Raw genomic sequence first — 23,800 nt, 5'->3', positions numbered from 1 at the left:
GGATATGGTCCTTGTGTTGTAATGGGGCAGTCTGGGCTGCTTGGGCTTAAGTTGAGTCAGACCAGATGTTTACCAGAGCTATTGTAGGCACTTTCTGTGCGTTGTCCCCTGAGAAGGTTTCACTGGTGGGTGAGGTCTGCAATCAGATCAGCTATCTGGGGCAGCCCTGGTGGCCCAGAGGTTTAGCGCTGCCTTCAGCCCAGGGTGTGATCCTGGAGACCCAGGATTGAGTCCTTCATCGGACTCCCTGCATAGAGCCCACTTCTCCCTCTGCCTGTGTCTCTGCCTCTCTCTCTCTCCTTTTGTCTGTGTCTCTCATGAATAAATAAATAAAAATCTTTAACAACAACAACAAAAAATTACTTAAAAAAAAATCAGCTATCTGTCCTCAGTCTACTGCTGGAACCAGTCTTGATATGTGTGTGGTGATCTTTCTCCCTCTTTGGAGCAAAAGTCACTTTGGAGTGGCGCTGGACCTTGTCAGGACTGCTTGCATAGTGCTAAGCTTGTGGCACTATTTTGGATCAGTTCTGACCAGGAGCATATTGGAAGGGGTGTGTCTGTAGCAGAATGTGTGGCAGTGTGCACTGTTAGCACACTGAGTGTGCTACTGAGTGTCTTTGCCCTACTGGTCCCCAGAGGTGTTTGTGTATTTAGGCTGGGGGTTAGGGAAGGGAAATGGTACCTGCCAGCTCCTTTGTTCCTGAAGTCTCCCAGAGATTCCTGCTCCTCTAGCACATGCCCCAAAATTAGATAACAAATCTCCCTCCCACATACCTTCAGTGGTTTTCCAACTGCTACTTCTATGTTGTATCTCTGGAGTTGTTTGTTGTGTTGTCTCTTTAAAGATAAGGACTCCATTTCCTCTTGCCCTTTCAGCTCTGCCAGAGCCAAGCCCACTGATTTTTTTTTTTTTTTAAGTTCCAGGTGTTATGCCCGAGTAATTGTATGAATTTGTGAAATTTGGCCCCTCTGGTTTTCAAAGCCAAATGTCATGGGGGTTTGTCTTCCTTGTGTCTGGGGTACCTGGTATGAGGGTCTGTTTCCCCTCTCTTCACCTTTGGAGTCCCTCCCTTTTGCAGACTATCCTATGGGTTCATTTAGCTTCTGACCATGTCTCTCCCCTTCCTAACCTCCTTGATGTGGCCTTTTTTCCACGTTTAGCTGTGGAGTGTTTGTTCTGCCAGTCTTTGATCCTTTTCTGGGTTATTCACACTTAGGTGAGTGTTATCTAGGTGTATCCCTATAGCGAGGTGAGCTTAGGGACCTCCTGTTCTGCTTTCTTCCTCAGAAGGCTTTTATCAACATTTTAGTTAAATAACGTTTATTGTTGACTCAGTACTTTAAAATGTTTCCTTTTTTTTTCCATTTTACTAGTAGATGATGATATTGATGATGAAGAGTTTTATGATGAACATTTAGAGGCTTATTTTGAGCAACTAGCTATTCCAGGAATGATATATGAAGACCTAGGACAGGAACCTCCAGAAAATGATTTTAAATTACCTACAAGTGATTCATGTCAGGTATGTTCCAATTTTATGGTTTTTCAGAAATTTGACTTTAGAAAACTATTACTGGTCTCATAAAACATAAACTTTTGGTTTTCTTTGATCTGTTTTTCAAGATAGAAAGTGATAAGAAATACCTTACCCATCCTTTCTTGCTGCTTCTTACTTTTCCTTCCTCTGCAGAAAAATTGAAGAATATCACAGTGAATGTGTGTATGCCCCTCATCCAGATTAACCAGTTGTTAACAATTGACCATCTTTGTTTTCTTTGTCCTTCCATGAATACTTTTTTTGTATATCATTTAAGAGGAATTTGCAAGTATTTTGACATTTCACTATGATACTTTTGACATTTTCTCCTGCAAATAAAGCTATTTTCCTGTATAATCTCAATTGTATTACTAAGTTTGATATAGTAATGTAAATGAATATGCAGTCTGTATTCACATTTATCCGATTGTCTCCAAAATGTCCTTTACTTTTATTGTTTTTGATCTAGGATTTAATCAAGGATTACAGTTGCATCTGGTTGTCCTGTTTCTTTAGTATTTCAATTTAGAGTAGTTCTTCATGTCATTAAAGTTTTTGTAAAATGGCCAATAAGCTAGGTGTATCTCATTGCTTTTTTCCCCTCCTAATAAAAGATTTTGGCAAGAATTCATATAAAGCATTTTTATTACAAACAGATAAAGTTTAAACATAAGGATATTGTGTGCTTTTGTCTAGACAGATCTAGACATCTGTTCGTCCCGCTATTGATGAAGTTGTATTTGATAATCTTGGTTAATGTGGTATTGGGTAGATATCTCCTTGTGTAGGTGCCTTTCTTTTTTCCTTTGTTATCAATGAGTAATCTGGGGAATGGTGTATTAAGGCCATGTGAACTTTCTGTTCCCGAAGAACCTTTCACAAACTGGATTTAGTATCATTGCTGAAGCCTTCTAGAAACAGTTATTTCTATGGTGGTTATAATGGTGATATTTCCAATTCTTTCTACATTAATTGCCTGGCATCGTTTTGTCAAGAAGTCATTCTCTGTTTCTTATGTTTCTCCCCTAAAAATGGTTATAATTTTAAAAATCAATACATCTATTTTTTCAACAGGCAAATGAAAATGGTAGTTTAAACTATAAGTCTCAAGCAGAAAATAACAGCTCTCCGATTTCTGATGGCTCACACTCTTCGGGAAGTTCTGAAACAACCCACAAAGAGTCTGAAGTAGGCCATGTTGTTTGTCTGCCTGGGATCAGTAAGTATTGAAATATGACTTGACTCTGTTCTTAAATTCTGTTTGATTTTGCCTTTTCTCTTCAATTAATTAATTAAATTAAAGAATTAATTTCTTTGGTATAATGTAACCTGTATTAACCATTGTATTCCTTCAGATTTTTAAACAGTCTAAAACTTTTCAAAAGAATACCTTAGTAGTATTAGACATACTGTAGTGTATATTGCATGCGTTGCTTATTACGAATGAGTGTATTTTATTCAGACATTTGAGAATTAAAAATTCTCTGAGTGGTCAAAGTTTGTTGCACTTACTGATGGTTACTTTTTCTTATATGCAAATTGCTGTGTTTGTCATATGATTGCTAAATACTAGGTTTGCATAAACTTGAGTGGCAAGAAGCAGTTATATTACTGAGACTTTGACATTGCTCTGGGTTTTTTTTTTTGTTTTGTTTTTTTTTTCCAGGTAATTTTATAGATACTGGAGATAGTAGAAGGCACGTAGGTGGTGTATTATCACTTTCTTCTAGTACTCGGGGAATTGAACAAGAGAACGAAAGGGAAGACAGTTTGAAGGGCATTGTCCCACATCATGGCAGAGTAAGTTTATATGCATTTTCTTCAAATTTTCTATGAAAAGGATAAAGTCTTTTGTGTCAGTATTTTTTTTTTTCAAAGCAACAACTGTTGATTCTGGAAAATGTATAAAAAGTATTAAAGCTTCCCTACTGATAATAGTTTCTATGTGTGTGTATGTATCTTTGAGATCACTAAGATTATATTAAATATACAATTATATACTTTTTTTTTTTAAAGATTTTATTTATTCATTCATGAGAGAGAGAGAGAGAGAAAGAGGCAGAGACACAGATAAAGGGAAAAGCGGGCTCCATGCAGGGAGCCCGACATGGGACTCGATCCTAGGTCTCCAGGATCCCACCCTGGGTTGAAGGCGGCGCCAAACCGCTGAGCCACTGGGGCTGCCCTATATACATTTTCTTAAATTTAAGTGTTTCTTGACCTGCATTTAGATCATTCATTTGAAAAGTTCTTCAGCTTAGTATCAGAACATTAAATAAAAAGGCAAACTGTTCATTTTTAACTTTGCTCAAGCATGTTTTCCATTCTTGGTTTTCTGTCTGTTATTCCTACACTTCAAACTTGGTAGTTATTTCTGACTCTCACCAATTCTTCATCACCTTTTCAAAAGTAAATGTATGTCTTAGGATTCCATGATGACTTTTAATTTAGAGAGTCTGTCTGTGTTGGTATATGTAGAAATAGTTACTCCTCTTCATAGTAATCCTTTGAGTGATTAAGGCAGTAAGTAATGATGGGATTGTCAATTTAAAGACAGTGAAGTGAAGCTCAGAAAACCGAAATTTCTTTTTTCTTTTTCTTTTTCTTAAGATTTTTAATTTATTTATTCATGAGAGACAGAGAGGCAGAGACACAGGCAGAGGGAGAAGCAGGCTCCATGCAGGAAGCCTGACTTGGGACTCGATCCCAGGTCTCCAGGATCATGCCCTGGGCTGAAGGCGGTGCTAAACCGCTGAGCCACCCAGGCTGCCCAAAAAAACAAAATTTCTTTCAATGTGTTCTCAGGAATGTGTCTTCGGTTTATTGTTTCCTGTTTGTTTCCTTTACTATTGTTCAAGTTCAAGATGCTTTACTATCTCATGTGTAATTTATGGTGCCATCTCAAGTATTTTTACTATTCTGTTATATTTGTCAACACCAGGTTAATCTTGTTACAATAGCCTTTAATGTATATAATATATATAAATATTCCCTATGCCTCATTGTTTCAAGTTAATAATCCTTAAAATGCTTTATAACTTGGCCTCATATTAATCTGTTTTTCTCTTATATTTCTACAAATTTCTATTTCTACAAATTTCTACAAATCCCTATTCCTATTTTGTTTTCTTTCTTCCTTGATCCAGATTATGATCATCTTTCCAATCTTTCATAAAGTCCCTGATTACTTTTCAGTAACTCTAGACTACATTTATTTTTCTGAATTCTTATTACACAGATTGTATTCTTTTTTTTTTTTTTTTCACAGATTGTATTCTACAGTATAGTACTTTATTATATATAGGAATATTTTACTTATCCAGAAGTTGCCTAGTCAGCAGCTTCAAAAATTTCTTGGACTCATCCAAAGAACCAGTTATGTACAAATACAGGGCAAAGCCTCTTGCCTCAGGTAACTGGAACAAGTGTTCAGAGTTCATGGATTTTTTTTCTTCTAGAACAGTGCTATGGACACCTCATCTTATGTATAGTCCTCTGAAAGTGAGGAGTTATAATTCTAATATATTTAGTTAATAGTCCAGCCCTCAGCTGATTAGAGGAAACCAATGAGAAAAAAGGAGACAGTGTTTGTTAATCTTGACTTTGTCAAAATGTGATATTTGATAAATTTTATGTCTGTCTGTCCACGGATATTTAATTTTAGGCTAATGACCTTGTTCTGTTAGAATTATTTTTCTAATTAGCAATTACTTGTTAAAAACCAATAGTTTTAATATTGTTGAATATTCACAAATTACTCACAAATTGCTTGGTATCTTGGTCAGGCCATTTTAACAAAAAATCCTTGGTACCTTCTTGGTGATAGGTATATGGTACTTGGTATTGTAGGTCACACAAAGATAATCTTCCTTCATGAAACATAACGGAAATAGCCAGATTCTGGAGGAACATTCAGGCCCCAGGAACACAAAGCCCTGAAGCCTTCAGCTGTGCTTGAAGGAGGGCATCGAGTATGGAGGGATGGTGAGAACTGGCCTCTGTCTGCTGAGCTTCCAGACAGTGTGGAATAAGCACTTCCATTAAAGCTTTTTTGCTTGGTTGAGGGGGAATTCCTACCTGTGGGTCAGCTGTAATGTGTGTTACATTATTTCATGAACAGTCTTATTTTTCCCATATGATAAGGTCATGTAGTTTGTGTTACCATGAGGTGACAACATTCAGTCCTTTTGGCAAGATTAGCAGCCCATTTTCCTTAATTACCTCTAAGGAATTCAAAAATTATAAGTTACTAATTTTGAGTTCCCAAAATTTACTGTAATAGTAATATAGTATAATAGTAATAGTCTACTATTGACTGGAAGCTTTACTGATAACATAAGTAGTGATAAACAAATCTTTTGTATGTTATATATTTACAGTAAAGAAAGTAAAGTTATTAAGGGAATCATAAGAGAAATACATTTACAGTTCTGTACAGTATAAAAACAAAGATCCACATATAAATGGAAAAAAAACAAAAAAACAAACTTCCTAGCTTTTATCTGGGGAAAAAATTATCTTAATTTTTGCCTCATTTTTTCCCCCCTGTTAGAGAGAGTGTGCACATCACATGTCCTTGCGCCAGTCAAGGAGGAGGGGTATAGGGAGCGAGAATCTCAAGTAGGCTTCATGCCCAACATGGAGCCCAACACAGGGCTTGATCTCACAACCCTGAGATCATAACCTGAGCCAAAATCAAGAGTCAAATGTTCTACTGACTGAGCCACCTGAGAGCTCCCTTTCCCTCATTTTTTAAGGACAGTTTAACCAAATGTAAGATTCTTGGTAAGTATTTTTCCCTCTCAGCACTTTGAACGTATCAGCCCATTCATTGCCTTCTGGCCTGAAGGGTTTCTGTTGTGAAATTTGCTGGTTATCTTTCTGAAGATTCCTTGCATGTGACAAGGAGCTTCTCTTGCTGTTTTTAAGATTTTCTTGTCTGTCTTTTGACAGTTTGATCATACTGTCTCGGTATGGGTTTCTTCAAATTCATCCCACTTGGAGTTTGCTGAACTTTGATGTTCAAATTCCTGTCTTTCGTCAAATTTGGGAGGTTTTCAGCCATAATTTCTTTGCCTTTTATCTCTCTTCTGTGTTTTCCAGAAAGTGCTGTTGGTCCCCAGTGTGTTGATGATATTCCATAGGTCCCTTAGACTCTGTTCCTTTTTTCTGAAGCTTTGTAATTTCAGTTGTCCTATCTTCAGGTTTGCTGTATCTTCATCCTGCTAGTGCACATCTGTTTTTTAACCCCTCCGGTGCATTTTTCACTTCAGTTATTGTACCTTTCAGTTCCAGTATTTCTTTATGGCTCTTTTAAAAATAAACTCTTTATTGTTACACATTCTATGCATTGATCATTTTCTTGCTTGTCCATATCTTCTTTTAGCTCTTTTAAAATAACGGTCTTAAAAATGCTCAAAGTCTTTTATCTCATAAGTCTGATGTACAGGTATGTATGTTCTCTGTTGATTTATTTTTTTCTTTTGAATGGAGCATGCTTTATTTTTTTTTTTTTTTTTTTTTTTTTTTTTTTTAATTTATGATAGTCACACAGAGAGAGAGGCAGAGACACAGGCAGAGGGAGAAGCAGGCTCCATGCACCGGGAGCCCGACGTGGGATTCAATCCCGGGTCTCCAGGATCAGGCCCTAGGCCAAAGGCAGGCGCTAAACTGCTGCGCCACCCAGGGATCCCCTGGAGCATGCTTTCTTATTTCTTTGTTTGCCTTGTGTTTTTTTCTTTGTCGCATACTGGACATTCCAATCTTATGTGATAACTCTGGAAATCACAATCTCCCTTTTCTCTAGGGTTTGCTTTTTAATTTTTGTATCATATGTCTATGCAGGGATGAGGATATGGTGGAAATTAAGATTTTACAGGTCTTTTCTTAGCCTGTATTTTTTTTCCTGGACATGTGCAGTAAGTCTCTTAACTTTCTCTATCCATGGTTGTTTTAGAATACTTAAAGAAATAGCTATGACCCCTTTAAATATGGTGGAGGTCACTTTAGCTGGTGGGGGTTGAATCACTGGTGACCAGGCTCCGTGCCTGCAGCTCTGCAGTCTGAAGCTGCAATCTATAGTCAGAACACAGAAACCTGATAATTGGAGACAAAATCCTTACTGCTTCTCTGGCTCCAGCAAACCATACTAAAAACAGGGGTTACCCTCCCCACGATCGTCTGCCTTGGAATTCAGGGTGGGTAGCCATGATCATTCTGAAGCCTTGAGTGATGGACATTATTTGCAATTTGTCAGTCAAGCTTTTCTCTGGTAGCTCAAATTGTTCAAATAGATTCCAGAGTTCCAAAATAGTTACTTCAGAAGTTTTTGCCAGTGCAGTACAGTGCTTGTCTGGTGGAAAGGCAGATTCTTGGTGCTTTCTCCTCTGCCATCTTTTCTGATGTTACTTCTTGTTATTTCTAACCTTATAGGCTTATTATAATCAGTATCTGGTCTGAAAAATCTAACCCTTCTAAATGTTTTGAGTAAAAGTGTATATTTATATGTGTGTTTCATGGACATAAGAAAAATGAAAACTAAATGTGTTTTTTTGAAGAATCTTTGGTTTTAAGTTATTAGGATATTTAGTACATTATTCAAAATCTCTATGATCACTTTTATTTATTTTTAAGATATTATTTATTCATTCAACAGAAAGAACACAAGCAGGGGGAGAGGCAGAGGGAAAGGGAGAAGCAGGCTCTCAACTGAGCAGGGAGCCAACACAGGGCTCAACCCTGGGATCTTTACCTGATCCAAAACCGAGAATTCACTAGTCAACTGAGCCACCCATGCATCCCATATGATCACTTTAACTTTTATGTACTAGATGTATCAATTGCAGAAAAGATGAAACAAAGTTTCCAATATTTTTTAAAAGTTTTTTTTTTAACTTAATTATTCATGAGAGACATAGAGACACAGGCAGAGGGAGAAGCAGGCTCCACGCAGGGAACCCGATACGGGACTCAATCCAGGACCCCGGGTCACAACCTGAGCCAAAGGCAGATGGTCAATTACAGAGCCACCCAGGTGCCCCAAAGTCTCCAGTTTTAATTGAATTTTTACCAAGTTATTTTTGCACCTCTGATTTTTTTTTCTTTATGTACTTCTCTGCTCTGTTTACTGATTTTTTTTATGTACTTCTCTGCACTGTTTACTGAGTATGAGATTATAGAATCATAACCTCATTAATTTAGAGTACTTTGTTAGTAATACTGCCATTTTTTTTTATCCTGTTTAGTGGCTTCTAATCTTAAATCTTAAATTCTCCTTTGTATGTTAGTTTGATACCCTTGCTTTTTGTATTTTGTGTATGCTTGTTATCTTCTTTTGCATCCCCTTTACATTTTTCTTTATCATTTGTTTAGAGGGTTTCTAATAAATAGTATGTGGCTAGGTTTTACTTTTTAAAAATATTTTATTTATTTGAAAGAGAGTGTGTGCCAGCCCACACAAGTGGTGGTAGGGGAAGCCATTGGGGAGGAGCAGAGGGAGAGGGACAAGCTGACTCCATGGTGAGCATGGAACCTGATGTGGGGCTCCATCTCATGACTCTGAGAGCATGACCTGAGCCAAAATCAAGAGTGGGACACTCAACAGACTGAGTCACCCAAGGGTCCATAGGTTTTACTTTTTAATGTAATCTGGTCATTTGTTTTTTGGATGAACTAGTTAATCCTTTAACACTTAGTGTAATGGTTAATAATCTTGATTTTTAAAAAATATTTACTTCATTTAATATTTACATTATTTTTATCATGTTTAAAATTTTTTTTTAAAGATGTTATGTGTTGGAGTGAGAGAGCACCAGAGAGAGCACAGGAGCAGAGAGGAAGGGTAGAGGCAGAAGCAGGCTCCCCACTAAGCCAGGAGCCTGATGTTGGCCTCAATCCCAGCACCCTGGGATCATGACCTGAGCCGAAAGCAGATGCTTAACTGACTAAATCGCACACGGGCCCCTTCAAAAATTTATTTATTTATTTATTTGTTTGTTTGTTTGTTTGTTTTTAAGCCAAACCTCAAAGAGAACACTTTAATTCTGGCCTAACAGCTCCAGGTGCAATGTCTGGGGACAGACTCTGGGTACAATGCTGTGTGGCAACCACTCACTCACACATGGCTCTGAGAAGGCCCCTGAGGGGGACTTACCTTCAGGGGGCTGAGCCTAGGAGGGAAGGGGTGGCCCCAGAGCAGGGGGCAAGGGCAGGCAGGGGGGAAAAGTGCTACTTCTTGGCAAAAGAGATCTTCATGGCATTGTTCTGGGTGATCTTGAAGCCCTGCAGTGCGTCGCGAGCGGCCCCTACCTGTACCTCATTGTCAAACTCCACAAAGGCAATGTCGTGCCACCCAGGGTCCAGTCGTACCTCCTTGAAGCCAGGGAACTGGTTGAAAAGTATGGACAGCATGAGCTTATTGGTCTCCTCGGGCAGGTTGGTGAGGAATAAGAAGTGATTTGGTGGACTTTCTGAAAGAGGCTGGGCTGGTGGCATCTGCCCCGGCATAAGCTGCTGTGGGAGCATGGCCCCTGGCGGGATCTGTCCAGGTGCCAGGCCTGGAGGCGGGATCATGCTGGGAGGCGGCATGTAGGAAGGCTGGCCTGGCATGTGATGCATGAGTCATTGGGGGCCTACCCGGGACAGGGCCCGGGATAGGGCTCTGGACAGCCCCCACCACAGGGGCGGCGGCCACACCCTGCACTGCCTTCTTGGCTGCTGGGGTCTCCTGGCTCTTGGGCTTCCTCTTCTCCCACTTGCGGTCCTGCTCCACGAAGGTACCCTTCATCTTGGCAATAATATCCGAGTCAGTCTTGGCATACTGAATGCTCATGGGCTTGACGTAGAAGGGAAAACCCTGCATGGAGCGCAGGGCATTGGTGGCACGGCTGACCTCCTTGAAGATGACAAAGGCCTGGCCCCTCATCTTCAAGCTTCGAGATACCAGGATATTCAGGATCTGGCCAAACTGGGAGAAGATGGCGTAGAGGGACTTCTTCAGCTCATCCTTCTTGATCTTCTTGTTGAGGTTGTTGATATAAATAGTGTGATTGGGGCAGGTCTCGGGAACTGCCATGGAGAGAGGTGCCGAGGTAGAGCTGAAAGAAGGGGGAAAAGGTTAACTTCAGCTCCGGGTTTCTCCAAATCCTCTGCCCTAAAGCAGGCTTAAGGAGCTGCTCAGGGATGTTCCTTCCAGGAGGAAGTATGTGGAGAGGAGGGAAGGAGGTACAGCTAGGAAACAAAGCAAAAGCAGGATACCCCCCTTCAAAATTTTTATTGTACTATTTAGCCTGCTGTCCCTCTCCCCCTTCCATCTTCCTTCCTTAAGCATTTAGAATGTCTTTGATTTTTAAAAAATTTTAGACGTATATTTTTCATATTTTAACACTTCTGAAATCAATATGTGTCATATAGTTACTATATGTCATAGTTTAATGTTCTCTCTTGGCACATACAATAATGGCATCTTAAAATCAGTGTTTGGATTCTATGAGGGAGGCTGGTTTTCCGTTATCTGAAGGGCATTTTTTCTCTTCCTTAATTCATTGTCAGACATGTTTTTCAGCCATTATTTGAGGTGACATCAGCATGTTTCCACTAGGGCACTTTGTTGCCTTTTTGTTTCTCTTAGATGCCAATAAGATGGGACTTTCAAATTTTTAAAATTTTCAAATAAACCTATTTATTTGAGAGAGAGAGAGAGAGCGCGCATGCAGGGGGGAGACCTGCAGAGGGAGAAGGAGAAGCAGACTCTGCTCACTATGCAGCCTGCCATGGGGCTCGATCCCAGGACCCCAGGATCAGATGCTGAACCACTGAACCAACCTGGCTCCCTCAAATAATTTCATTATCTCCTTTCAAAACCCCACCTCCTAAGAGAACTTTGGGTTGCTTTTCCTTTTTCTTTCTCCTCCCATTTCTTAGCTCAAGTGTTGGCTGGGAGAGTTACACTGTCAGAATATAAACAAAAACGTATTTTGTGTTTAGATTTAAAAGCAGGCAGCCCTGGTGGTGCAGCGGTTTAGTGCAGCCTGCAGCCCAGGGCATGATCCTGGAGACCCGGGATAGAGTCCCACATCAGGCTCCCAGCATGGTGGCTGCTTCTCCCTCTGCCTGTGTCTCTGCCTCTCTCTCTAGCTGTGTCTCTGAATAAATAAATAAAATCTTAAAAAAAAAAAAACTCTCAAAGCAAAAAACTCTTTATGTTATTTATTATTATTTATTAGATCACAGCAAAGAAGCTCCTCTGTTATGGAGGGAACCCCAGCTCAGAAGTGGGTCATCTATGAAAGGGTTTAGTACCAGGTTCCCCAGTGACAGTACATGTGTGTGGGTTTGCCGGGCTGACTGTTGAGGCCTCATGTCACCGTGTTGTCATTTAGCCTGGGTGGAATTCTGACATAGAGGCTTGCAATCATAATCCCACAGATGCTAGCTTGGCCCCATTGGCTCCTCAGCCAAGCACATAAAGGATTCACATGCATTCCATCAGCAAGCAAAGGGACTCTGGAGACTATTACCTGGCTGCATTCTTTATTCAAGGCTGTTTTAAGTAGCTTTACTGAGGAGATCGCTAGTTGGCAGCATTCTGATATTTCTTTTATTTTTAAATTGAAGTATAGCAGATATACAAGATTATATTGATTTCAGGGGTACAACATCATGATTTGACAATTATGTATGCAATGATATGCTCACCTTGATAAGTGTAATTACCCTCTGTCACCAAAGTTAGTATGATATTACTGTATTCTCTGTGCAGTACTTTTTATCCGTGTGACTTACTTATTTTATACCTGGAAGTCTGTACCTCTTAAACCTCTTCACGTGTTTTACCCAACATCCCTTTACCCTCTTCCCATCTGGCAATTACCAGTTTATTCTCTGTATTTATGGGTCTGTTTCTGTTTTGTTTTTTAGATTCCACAAAGAAGTGAAATCATATGGTATTTGTCTTTTTCTGACTTAACTTTACTTAGCACAATACCCTCTGGGTCTATCCATATTGTCACAAATGGCAGAATCTTTCTACAACTGAGTAATAATCCTGTGTGTAAGTGTGTAAATCACATCTTCATTATCCATTCATCTATTGATGGACACTTGAGTTGCTCCTGTACCTTGGCTATTGTAAATAATGTTGCAGTAAACATGGAGGGTGGATATATCTTTTTAAATTAGTATTTTCATTTTCTTTGAATAAATACCCAGCATTGGGATGGCTGAATCGCATGGTATTTGTTTTTACTTTTTGAGGAAATTTCATATTATTTTCCATAGGGCCTGTACCAATTTACATTCCCACCCAACAGTGCACAAGTGTTCCCTTTTCTCCACATCCTCACCAACACTTGTTTCTTGTGTTTTTTATTTTAGCCATTCTGACGGGTATGAGGTGATACCTCATTGTGATTTTGATTTGCATTTCCCTAATGAGGATTGATGTTGAACATCTTTTCATGTGTCTCTTGGTTATCTGTAGGTCATTTTTGGAGAAATGTCTGTTCATGCCTTCTTCCCATTTTTCAATGGACTGAGATTTTTTTTACTGTTGAGTTTTAGGAGTTCTTTATATATTTTGGATATTAAGACCTTTTTTGATATATGATTTATTTATACCTTTATAAAGGTATACCTTATACCTTTAGTAGATTCATTTGTCATTTTTTTGATGTTTTCCTTCACTGTGCAAAAGCCATTTAGTTTCATGTATTCCCTGTTGTTTACTTTTGCTTTGGTTTCCTTTGCCTAAAGAGACAGATCTAGAATACTGCTAAGGCTGAAGTCTAAGAGATTATTGCTTATGTTTTCTTATAGGAGTTTTATGCTTTCAGGACTTATGTTTAGTTCTTTAATTTGTTTTGAGTTTATTTTTGTATATGGTGAAAGCAGGTGGTCCAGTTTCATTCTTCTCAATATAGGCGTCCAGTTTACTGAAGGTGTAATTTTTCCCCATGGTATATTCTTGCCTCTTTGTCATAAATTTATTGACTATATAAGTATGGGTTTATTTCTGGATTTTCTATCTGTTCCATTGATCTTTGTCTATTTTTGTGCCAGTACCATAACTGTTTCTTTTTTCTTTTTTCTTTTCTTTTCTTTTTTTTTTTTTTAATTTTCCAGTATTCTTGACACCTAACATGGGGCTTGAACTCACAACCTGGAGATCTAAGGTCTCATGCTCTACTTGAGCTGCCTCGGTGCCCTGTAACTGTTTTGATTACTATGCTTTGTAGCATAGTTTGAAATCTGGTATGGTAATACGTCAAGCTTTGGTTTTTTAATTTATTGTTCTAATTTAAATTCAGTTAATTAACATATATTATTAGTTTCAGAAGTAGAATTCAGTGATTCATCAGTCTTATATCCAGTGCTCATTACATCATGCGCCCTCCTTAATATCCATCATCCAGTTATCACATCCCACCACCTCTCTTCCCTCCAGCAACCCTCAGTTTGTTTCCTATGATTAAGTCTCTTACAGTTTGTCTCCATCTCTGATTTCACCTTGTTTTGTTTTTTCCTCTTCCCCATGATCATCTGTTTTGTTTCTTAAATTTCACGTATGAGTGAGAGTCTATGATATTTATCTTCCTCTGATTGACTTATTTCACTCAGCATAATACCCTCTAGCTCTTTCCATGTCTTTACAAATGGCAAATTTTTTTTTTTAAGATTTTATTTATTTATTCATGAGAGACAGAGGGGGGGTGCAGAAACACAGGCAGAGGGAGAAGCAGGCTCCACATAGGGAGCCCGACATGGGACTTGATCCCAGGATTCCAGGATCATGACCCAGGCCGAAGGCAGGTGCTAAACTGCTGAGCCACCCAGGGATCCCCCCCCCCCTTTTTTTTGATGGCTAAGTAGGATTCCATTGTGTATGTATACATGACATCTTTATCCATTCATCTGTAGATGGACATCTGGGCTCTCATAGTTTGGGTATTGTGGACATTGCTGCTATAAATATTGGGATGCAGGTACCCCTTCGGACCACGATACTTTTATTTTTGGGGTAAATACCTAGTAATGCAATGGCTGGGTCATAGGGTAGCTGTCTTCAACTTTTTGAGGAACCTCCACATTGTTTTCCAGAGTGGCTGCACCAACTTGCATTCCCACCAACAGTGTAAGAGGGTTCCACTTTCTCCACATCCTTGCCAACCTCTGTTGTTTCCTGACTTGTTAATTTTAGCCATTCTGACTGGTGTGAGATGGTATCTCATTGTGGTTTTGAATTGTATTTCCCTGAAACCAAGTGATGTTGAACATTTTTCCATGTGTCTGTGGGCCATTTGTCGTCTTTGGAGAAATGTCTGTTCATGTCTTCAGCCCATTTCTCAATTGGATTATTCTTTGGGTGTTGAGTTTGGTAAGTTTTGTATAGATTTTGGTTACTAGTCCTTTATCTAATAAGAGACATTTGCAAATATCTTCTCCCATTCTGTCAGTTGTCTTTTGGTTTTGTCGACTGTTTACTTTGCAAAAGCTTTTTATCTTGATGAATTCCCAGTAGTTCATTTTTGCCTTTGTTTCCCTTGCCTTTAGAGACGTGTCTAGCAAGAAGTTGCTGCCTTTGTTCTCTAGGATTTTGATGGATTCCTGTCTCACATTCATCCATTTCCAGCTTTGTTCTTTGTCATGATTGCTTTGGCTATTTGGAGTCTTGTGGTTTTATACAAATTTTAGGATTGTTTCTTCTAGTTCTGTGAAAAATATTATTGGCATTTTGATAGGTCTTGCATTAAATCTGTGGATTTCTTTGGGTAGTATGGAAATTTTAACAGTATTATCCCAGTCCATGAACAAGGTTTTATCTTCCCATTTATCTGGGTTGTCTTCAGTTTCTTTCATTAGTGTCTTAGAGTTTTCAAAGTGTAGATCCTTTAGATGATCATTTTAATGTGTTGTTGAATTTCATTTGCTTATATTTAGTGATTTTTGTATATATTTTTATCGGGAAATCTATAATTTTGGTGTCAGGTTAATGTTGGTTGTGTGGAATGAATTTGGAAACATTACTTCTAGTTTTTTGAAATACTTTAGGAAGAACAAATGTTAACTTTTTCTTAAGTATTTGGTAGAATTCACCAGTGAAGTCAACTGGTCTTGTATTTTTGTTTGTTGGGAGTTTTTTGGTTACTGATTTACTGGTTAGTATTAATCAGTCTACTTAGATTTTCTATGTCTTTGTGATTCAGTCTTGGAAGATTGTATGTTTCTTGAAATCATTCCTTCCAGGTTGTCTAATTTGTTGGCTTATAATTTTTCATAATATTCTCTTATAATCCTTTGTATTTCTGTGGTGTGCGTTGTATTCTTTCATTTCTGGTTTTATTTATTGATTCTCTCTTTATCTTGATAAACTGAAAACAACTTTAGAAAAGCTTATCTTTTCAGAGAACCAACTCTTAGTTTCATTGATTTTTTTTTTTTTTAATTTAAATTCAGTTTGCCAACATACAATCTTTTGTTTTTTAAATCTCTATTTCATTCTGGTTCTTTTTAATTTTTGCTAGTATTATATATCAAAAATAGATGCCTGTTTTTAAATGGCATTTCTTTGTTTCCTTGTCTTTTTTTTTTCTTTTGGAATACTCATAATTTAAGCATTGATTTTATAAACTTTCTGTGTCAAGAGATATTTTGATTCTTACACAGTTTTATTTATTTGGCTCAAACAATAGAAATTTATTTTCTCATTTCTAGAAAAGTCTGAGATTAAAGTTTCAGCACGGTTGGTTTCTTTTTATGCTTCTCTCCTTGCCTTATAAATGGCCTTTTTCCCGTGTCTTCAGATGGCTTTCCCTCACTGTCATTAGGCATTTTAGGTTTTATTTATTTATTTTTAAAGATTTTATTTATTCATGAGAGAGAAAGGCAGAGACATAGGCAGAGGAAGAAGCAGGCTCTCTGCAGGGAGCCTGATGCGGAACTTGATTCTGGGACCCTGGAATCACAACCTGAGCTAAAGGCAGACTGTCAACCACTGAGCCACCCAGATACCCCACATTTTATGTTTTAATGTTTGTATTTATTTCTTAGGGCTGCTGGAACAAATTACCAAAATTTGGTAGCTTAGAACAATTGGAATTTATTCTCAAAGTTCTAGAGGTCAAAGTTGGAAATCAAAATATTGGAAGATCTAAACTCCCTCCGAAGGCTCCTTTCTTGCCTCTTTCAGCATCTGGTGGCTCCTGGTTTTCCTTAGCTTGTGGCGGTTTCACTTGACTATTTGCCTCCGTCTTCACATGGCCTTTTTCTCAGGGTCCCTGTGTCCTACTTAATCTTTTCTCTCTCATAAGGACATTGCTAATTGGGTTAAAGGCCCATTCTAAATCCAGGATGTTTTTATTTCATGATCTTTAACTTCAGCTTCTTATCTGAATGAAATCCCAATAGTTCATTTTTGCTGTTTCCCTTGCCACCAATGATGTGACTAGTGAGAAGTTGTTACGGCTGGAGTCAGAGATGTTGCTGCCTGTGTTCTCTAGGATTTTGATGGATTCCTGTTTCACATTTAGGTCTTTCATCCTTCTTGAACTTATTTTTGGGAATGGTGTAAGAAAGTGGCCCAATTTCATGCTTCTGCATATTGCTGCCCAGTTTTCTCAACATCATCTGTTGAAGAGACTGTCTTTTTTCCATTGGATATTCTTTCCTGCTTTGTCAAAGATGAGTTGACCAGATAGTTGTGGGTCCATTTCTGGGTTTTCTGTTCTGTCCCATTGATCTAGGTGTCTGTTTTTGTGCCGGTACTATACTTGATGCCTACAACTTTGTAATAGAGCTTGAAGTCTGCTATTGTGATGCTTCCAGCTTTGCTTTTCTTTTTCAGGATTATTTTGGCTATTTGGGGTCTTTTGTGGTTCCATATAAATTTTCGGGTTGTTTTTTCTAGTTCTGTGAGAAATCCTGGGGATATTTTGATAGGGATTGCATTGAGTAGTAGACATTTTAACAATGTTTGTTCTTCCAGCCATGAGCATGGAATGCCATTCTGTTTCCTTGTGTCCTCTTCAATTTCTTTCATAAGTGCTCTGTAGTTATCAGAGTACAAATCTTTTACCTCTTTGGTTATGTTTATTCCTAGGTATCTTATGATTTTTGGTGTAATTTTAAATAGGATTAATTCTAAGAGGTATCCATATATGTTTTCAAGGGCTGTTAATTATATTAATTTTATGAGTTTAGTTATATTAATGGGCTTGCTATCTTTGCAGAGAGTTTTAGTGGTAATTAGAAAAGTTAAACTGCATTTCTTATATATCCTGTAATATAATGAACATGTCGGACCCACTTTTGATATCTGAATCTATTGATAAATGGTTTGCAATGACCACATTATAAATTTTGGTTTTGGTATATTGGTTAAAATTGGTTCATATATAGTTTAAAAGAATACAGTGAGTACTGTATAGTCTGGTTCATATAATCATTTATGTCTACTACATAATTTTTTCCCATAGAGTTTGGAATAAGTTATGAAAAACAAAACTTATGGCTCCTCTGTTATGCATTTTTAAAGGAAATCTCAAGAGAAGAAGTTCCTGTGAAGACTATCCAAGCTGCTAATGCAAAACTTAACCCTGTTTATTTTCATGACACAAATGCCAATAAAGGTGAATTTGACTTAGTGGACCTTTTGAAGCTGGATGCCGTCTCTCTTCATGAAGATAAGCATTTGGCATCTAATTCAGAAATAATTTTGCCTATGGATAAACGTTTAGACACTGAAACTCCTAAAGTGTCTATTCAAAAATATGTGGACAAAGCATCTTTGAAGCCTGTTAGTGACAATGGAATTATTTCCCCTAATACTCTACGATCACCAACTATTGAAAGGCGAATATATGAATGTTACAAGTCCATTGAAAAGAGTAAAGAACGTAAGTAGATTTTTTAAAAAATGAAAGTAAAATGTATAAAATGCTTATACATTTTGAATAGGATATATTTTTAAGTGGAACTTGCCTAATCTTTTGTGTTAAAATATTAAATATTTTGTGGATTAGAAATTGTATCTTTATTCACAGATCTAGTGAAAATGTACTACTCTTAGTTTTCTTTTTCTTATTCCTCTGGTTCTCCATTATGGATTTTTACTGGATTAAGACTGGCTTCCCCACCAGGAGAGAACTCTTCTTTTGTGGGAATGAGTTTCTTTTTTCTCTTTAGTTTTGGGCAGATTTTAGTATTGTTGAATTGTTGATGTATAAGATAAGTCAACTAAGTAAAATTATTTAAGAATATTATATCATTTTGTTTCATATGTCATTGGATATTCTTGGAATTTTTTAGAAACAGATCTATCACCGAGTGTGATCTATCAAAATGAAGAAGGCAGATGGGTCACTGACCTTGCGTATTACACATCTTTTAATAAAGAGCAAGTTTTAAATATGTCTCTAGCTGACGAGATGAATGAAGACTTCAGATCTGGTTGTAAGTTTATTGATAACCACTCTGTTGTAACATTTTCATTGTTTTTGATGGTGTGAGATTACTCTATATATTGGTTAGCCACATCAGATCACTTGTAGAGTATGCATTTGAACCTTGAACAGTGTGGGGGATTAAGGGACACCGACTCCTTGTGTATTTTAAAATTTGCATGTAACTTTTGACTTTCCAAAATCTTAACTACTGACAGCCTGCTGTTCATGTTATTGCTTAAGGCTTCTGGTAAACAGTAAATTATCACCTATTTTGTATGTTACATGTATTATATACTGTATTCTTACAGTAGGGTAAGCTAGAGAGAAGAAGTTAAGAAAATCCTATGGGAGAGGGGATCCCTGGGTGGCTCAGCGGTTTGGCGCCTGCCTTTGGCCAGGGCACGATCCTGGAGACCCGGGATCGAGTCCCACGTCGGGCTCCCTGCATGGAGCCTGCTTCTCCCTCTGCCTGTGTTTCTGCCTCTCTCTCTCTTTCTCTCTCTCTCTCTCTCTCTCTGTCTCTCATGGATAAATAAATAAAAATCTTTAAAAAAAATCAAAATGTATCTAATAAAAAAATCCTATGGGAGAGAAAATACATTTATAGCACCATACTATATGTATAAAAAAATAAATCTGTGTGTAAGTAACCCTGTGCAGTTCAAACCTGTGTTGTTCAAGGGTCAGCTGTAATACTGAGCTTATCAGTATGAAGAAAGGCTTGAATTGATCCGTGGTAATCATTGGCAGAATGAACTGAGCCTTTTCCTTAAGCAAGGACAGTGAGTCAGGCTCTCATTCTTTTACATTAGTTTAGAACATTCAGATTGCAGAGTTGGAAGGGGACCTTAGGCTTTATGTTTTCACTTTTAAAATTCTGTCTTGAATGAAAAAAATAGTCTGATGAATGAACAATTCAGAATCCAATCCATTTTGGATAAAACCTAAGAAATATGGAGATGATGGGAGAAAAGTGACAGAAAAGATAAATCTCAAAGTGAGAGAGCATTAGGAGTATCAGCTAGGTTTGTTGATTAGCAGAATCTGTCTGTGAAGTGAAAAACTGGTTCAAGACTGCAGAACACATGGCCTTTGAGCCTTAGTCTGTGGAGATGCTGTGCCACGGAGGTCCCCAGTGCCTGAGCATCTCTGAACCTGCAATAAGGATTCAGTGGCCTGGTAAGCCTAGTCTTATTTTTAATAGGCTCATAACATGCCACAGGGAGAAATGATTCTAATGACTGTACTAAGTTCCCCTTAAACATCTAACAATCTGGAAGGTAGAGATAAATAAGGTATTTTTCCAGCCTCTAAGAAATTGTCCATCACCTGAGAGGGATAAGACAAGAGTATAAAACAACAATCAGCATCCTAAGAGACACAAACTAAATGATTTTGGAATTTAGAGGAAAAATAACTTTTGCGTGAGTGGGTAACAGGGATTTCACATACAAAGTGGCTTTTGAGGTGAGAGTTTCAACTGGTAAAAGTTTGGGGACTTGAGAAATTGCAAATGGAGGGCATCCCGGGTGGCTCAGTGGTTTAGCACCTGCCTTTGGCCTGAGATGTGATCCTGGAGTCCCGGGATCGAGTCCCACGTCGGGCTCCCTGCGTGGAGCTTGCTTCTCCCTCTGCCTGTGTCTCTGCCTCTCTCTCTCTCTCTCTCTCTGTCAAGAAAAAAATAAATATTTTTTAAAAAATTACAAATGGATAGAAAACTCAATGAAAGAGAATTAACTGAGGACGCCTGGATATGTTTTGAGGATGGTAAATAGTCCACTGTAGCTAGCACTTATGACAAGATATGGAAAGAAGAGAATAATAAAAGGTGAAAAGGTGAAGTGTAGAGGTAAAGTAGGGCCAGAGAGTGGGTTTGGATTTGACTACCATGTCAGGGTTGAGGCTTGTGTGGTAAGCAATAGGGAGCCACAAACTTCCTTTGTGAGTTGTCTTTTTGCATGATTGTCAGTTGATTGGGAGATTCCTTAGGATGCTGTGGAAATATAGGTGTCACATTGAGAATGAAAAGCAAATAGATAATGAAAGAAATGGAAATAAAACAATTAGAATTTGGTGACTGGATTTCAGTAGGTAGTAGAGAGGCAAGAAAAGATTTGTGGTCTCATGTACTTGGGAAAATGGCAATACCGTGAACTGAGATGGGCCAATCAGAAGAAATTGTATAATTTTGAGTGATTGCAGTTTGAGGTGGAGATACACAGTAGTTGGAAGTGTGAGTCAGAAAGTGGAAGTTAAGTTACAGTTAGAGCTTGCTCAACAATATGTTGATTTAGAAAGAACAAGGGGGTACAGATTAGACAGTGGATATTGACTGTGTCACTTAAAAAGTCAAAGGTCATGGAATTCTCGTGTAACTAGTGGGAGTGTAAAGTGGTAGAACCATTTCGGAAACTTCTCTAGGAGGAGCTTTTGGGGGTGAACTTTATGAACTTTATGCTTTCAGACCCAGCAGTTCTGCCCCAGAATATGTACCCAGTGTATAGATATACTCTTCACCAAAAGACTAAAATATTTATAGCAGCACTATATGATTAACTCCAAATTAGAAACTCCCAAATTCTCATTAATGATAAAATGGATTGTGTTTATTCATACATTGGAATGCTATGTAGCAAAGGGAATGAATGATGTGTAGCTACTCATAGCAGCAGGGATGAATTTCACAAGTATGTTGAAAGAAATAAGGCAGACTAAGAATACTTGCTATATAAATCTATTTGTGTATTTCAAATGTACCATGCTCTATGGAGTAACAAGTAAGATAGTGGTTTTCCTCTGGGCATGTAGTGATGGGAAGAAAACTTGATTGGCCTTTTGGTGATACTAGCAGAGTTTTCTTTCTTCATTTAAGGTGTTGATCTAGCCACACAAATGTGCTCATTGAACGGTACACTTACATATACTTTTTATATGTATATTATGCTTTGGTAAACAATTTTTAAAAATTAGCAATCAAACTGAGAAATATTTGCAATATATGTTACAGGTTAAGGGCTTATTTTCCTAATGTGTAAGCAATTCTAATAAACAATAAGAAAAAGACCAGCTCAGTGTAGAATTGGGCAAAAGATATAAACAGTTTAGAGAAAAGGAAATGAAAATGGTTGTTGAATGTTTAAAAAAAATTCATGGAACTTATTCATGGAAAGAAACCACTCCATAATAGTATTTTTCAGTTATTTCACTGGCAGTGATCCTAAAGTTTGGTAATGAAGGAAACAAACAAGTATTGTAGTACTTTATGGCAGAGTGTCTAGGTAGAGCAGTAGTATAGCATCTAGCAAAATTACAGATGTACATACCCTGTAACCAAGGGGTTCTGCTGGGAGTTTATTTTTCAGATATGCTTGCAGAAATGGTGTGTGATATATGTGTGAGGCTAGTACTTGTACATTGTTTATTAATAACATAAGTCAAAACCAATTTGGATGTACAAAATAGAGGACTAATTAAATAAAGTACAAGAAATATACTGTGGCCATTAGAAAAAGGGAAAGAGGCTCTTTAATTTAATTTAATTTAATTTAATTTAATTTAATTTAATATGGAATAATCACTAAAATTATTTAAGTTCTAAGACATAGAAAAACATAAAATATTCTGAGATTTGTGTAAAAAGGTGAAAGCAGGGAGGACACACTTATATTTATAAATACATAGGGTGGAAAGATATTTTAAGAAGAAAGAAATGGATTGCAGGAATTCCTAGCTACTAATCTCAAAAATCAAATAGATTCAATTAGAGATTTCAGGGGTCCTTTATATATTATTGGTTGCTTTTGGAGATGTGGGACATAGGGTCAGGGGTGAGAGGGAGCCTTTGCAGTATCATATTCCCTTTTTTGTCTTTGGTTAACTTCTAAAAACTCCTTGTTGAAGCATAATATACGTATATGTACCTTTGCATTTTGAAGTAGGTTGGTGTGTTAGTATTAAAGGAAAAATAAAATAGATAAAAGGAGAAGTTTAATGAAACCATCCTTGTGGTTAGGGAATGAACAATGGCTAGGTTGGACAGGATGAGTGGTGAAGAAACGGAGAAAGTGATTATGGAATACTGTGGGGGGAAAATAGTGTAATAAAAGGAAAGAAAGAATGAACTAGGTCAAGGGAAATCAGGGCCAGAGGAACATGCATGCAGGGGAAGCATTTTTTATAGGAAAGGGAAGGAAATTCTTAAAATGTAAGAGGAGATAATTCAGAAGAGGAAGGTAGACCAAGGCATAATTTCATAATGTCAAAGTCGTTCAAAATGAAAATTTATCTACTTAACCAACTTTATTCAAAAAATAAGAGATATGATGCCCTCTTCCCCATTTCTGCCTTGCCTCTCTCTCTCTGACAGGACCATGCATCTGAGTCACTACCTCACTTGGGCTTATGGCCTAGGATTTAAACATGATTAGGAGGTTGGGATATATGATCTGCTTCAAAATTTAACAAATAAAACATCAGGGACATTTGAGAGGACTGTTTTAGATTGTTATAGGACATAGATTCATATAAAAATGAAGTTCTTTTTTCTCATAATTGCTGATTTTTGATAATCATACAAGGTAGCAATATTACTGTAGATTTTTCTTTAAGATTCTTCAATAAAAGTTTAGAGAAAAAGCACTTAGAATATTAAAAATAGCAGTTGGAACTGTTTACTTAATGATGTGAAAAAATTTGATATTTAACTAATTGAAGTAAACTTAAGTTTTTCCGGGTTAGTTTCTTTAATGGTCTGATTTCCCACTTCCCCTCTCTTGGCTGTTAGATTTGCTTGGTTGATGCTTTCACATTTTAGGGAAATGG

General features: G+C 37.6%; 1 protein-coding gene and 1 pseudogene across 15 annotated transcripts in view; one reads left to right on the top strand and one right to left on the bottom strand.

The window, feature by feature from the left end:
• Window positions 1–23,800, top strand: part of CEP192 (centrosomal protein 192) — a 156,119-nt gene that overhangs the window by 37,521 nt on the left and 94,798 nt on the right. For 8 of the 15 annotated variants that reach the window (XR_011996701.1, XM_072734846.1, XM_072734844.1 and 5 more), the window contains 5 exons: window positions 1,381–1,526; window positions 2,616–2,760; window positions 3,208–3,341; window positions 18,070–18,430; window positions 18,843–18,986. Coding sequence is in view for 12 of the 15 variants with exons in the window: in XM_072734846.1 (XP_072590947.1) it covers window positions 1,381–1,526; window positions 2,616–2,760; window positions 3,208–3,341; window positions 18,070–18,430; window positions 18,843–18,986 (930 nt within the window). In the remaining 3 variants the exon portion in view is untranslated. Of the gene's footprint in view, window positions 1–1,377; window positions 1,527–2,615; window positions 2,761–3,207; window positions 3,342–18,069; window positions 18,431–18,842; window positions 18,987–23,800 lie in introns of all 15 variants that reach the window. The other 7 variants (XR_011996700.1, XR_011996699.1, XM_072734845.1 and 4 more) reach the window with 1 other exon arrangement.
• Window positions 9,768–10,631, bottom strand: LOC112925312 (U1 small nuclear ribonucleoprotein A pseudogene; annotated as a pseudogene).

Source organism: Vulpes vulpes, chromosome 13 (assembly GCF_048418805.1).
Source record: "Vulpes vulpes isolate BD-2025 chromosome 13, VulVul3, whole genome shotgun sequence".
Lineage (NCBI taxonomy): Eukaryota > Metazoa > Chordata > Mammalia > Carnivora > Canidae > Vulpes > Vulpes vulpes.
The sequence above is the reverse complement of the archived record's forward strand: the minus strand, read 5'-3'. Positions and strand labels throughout refer to the sequence as shown.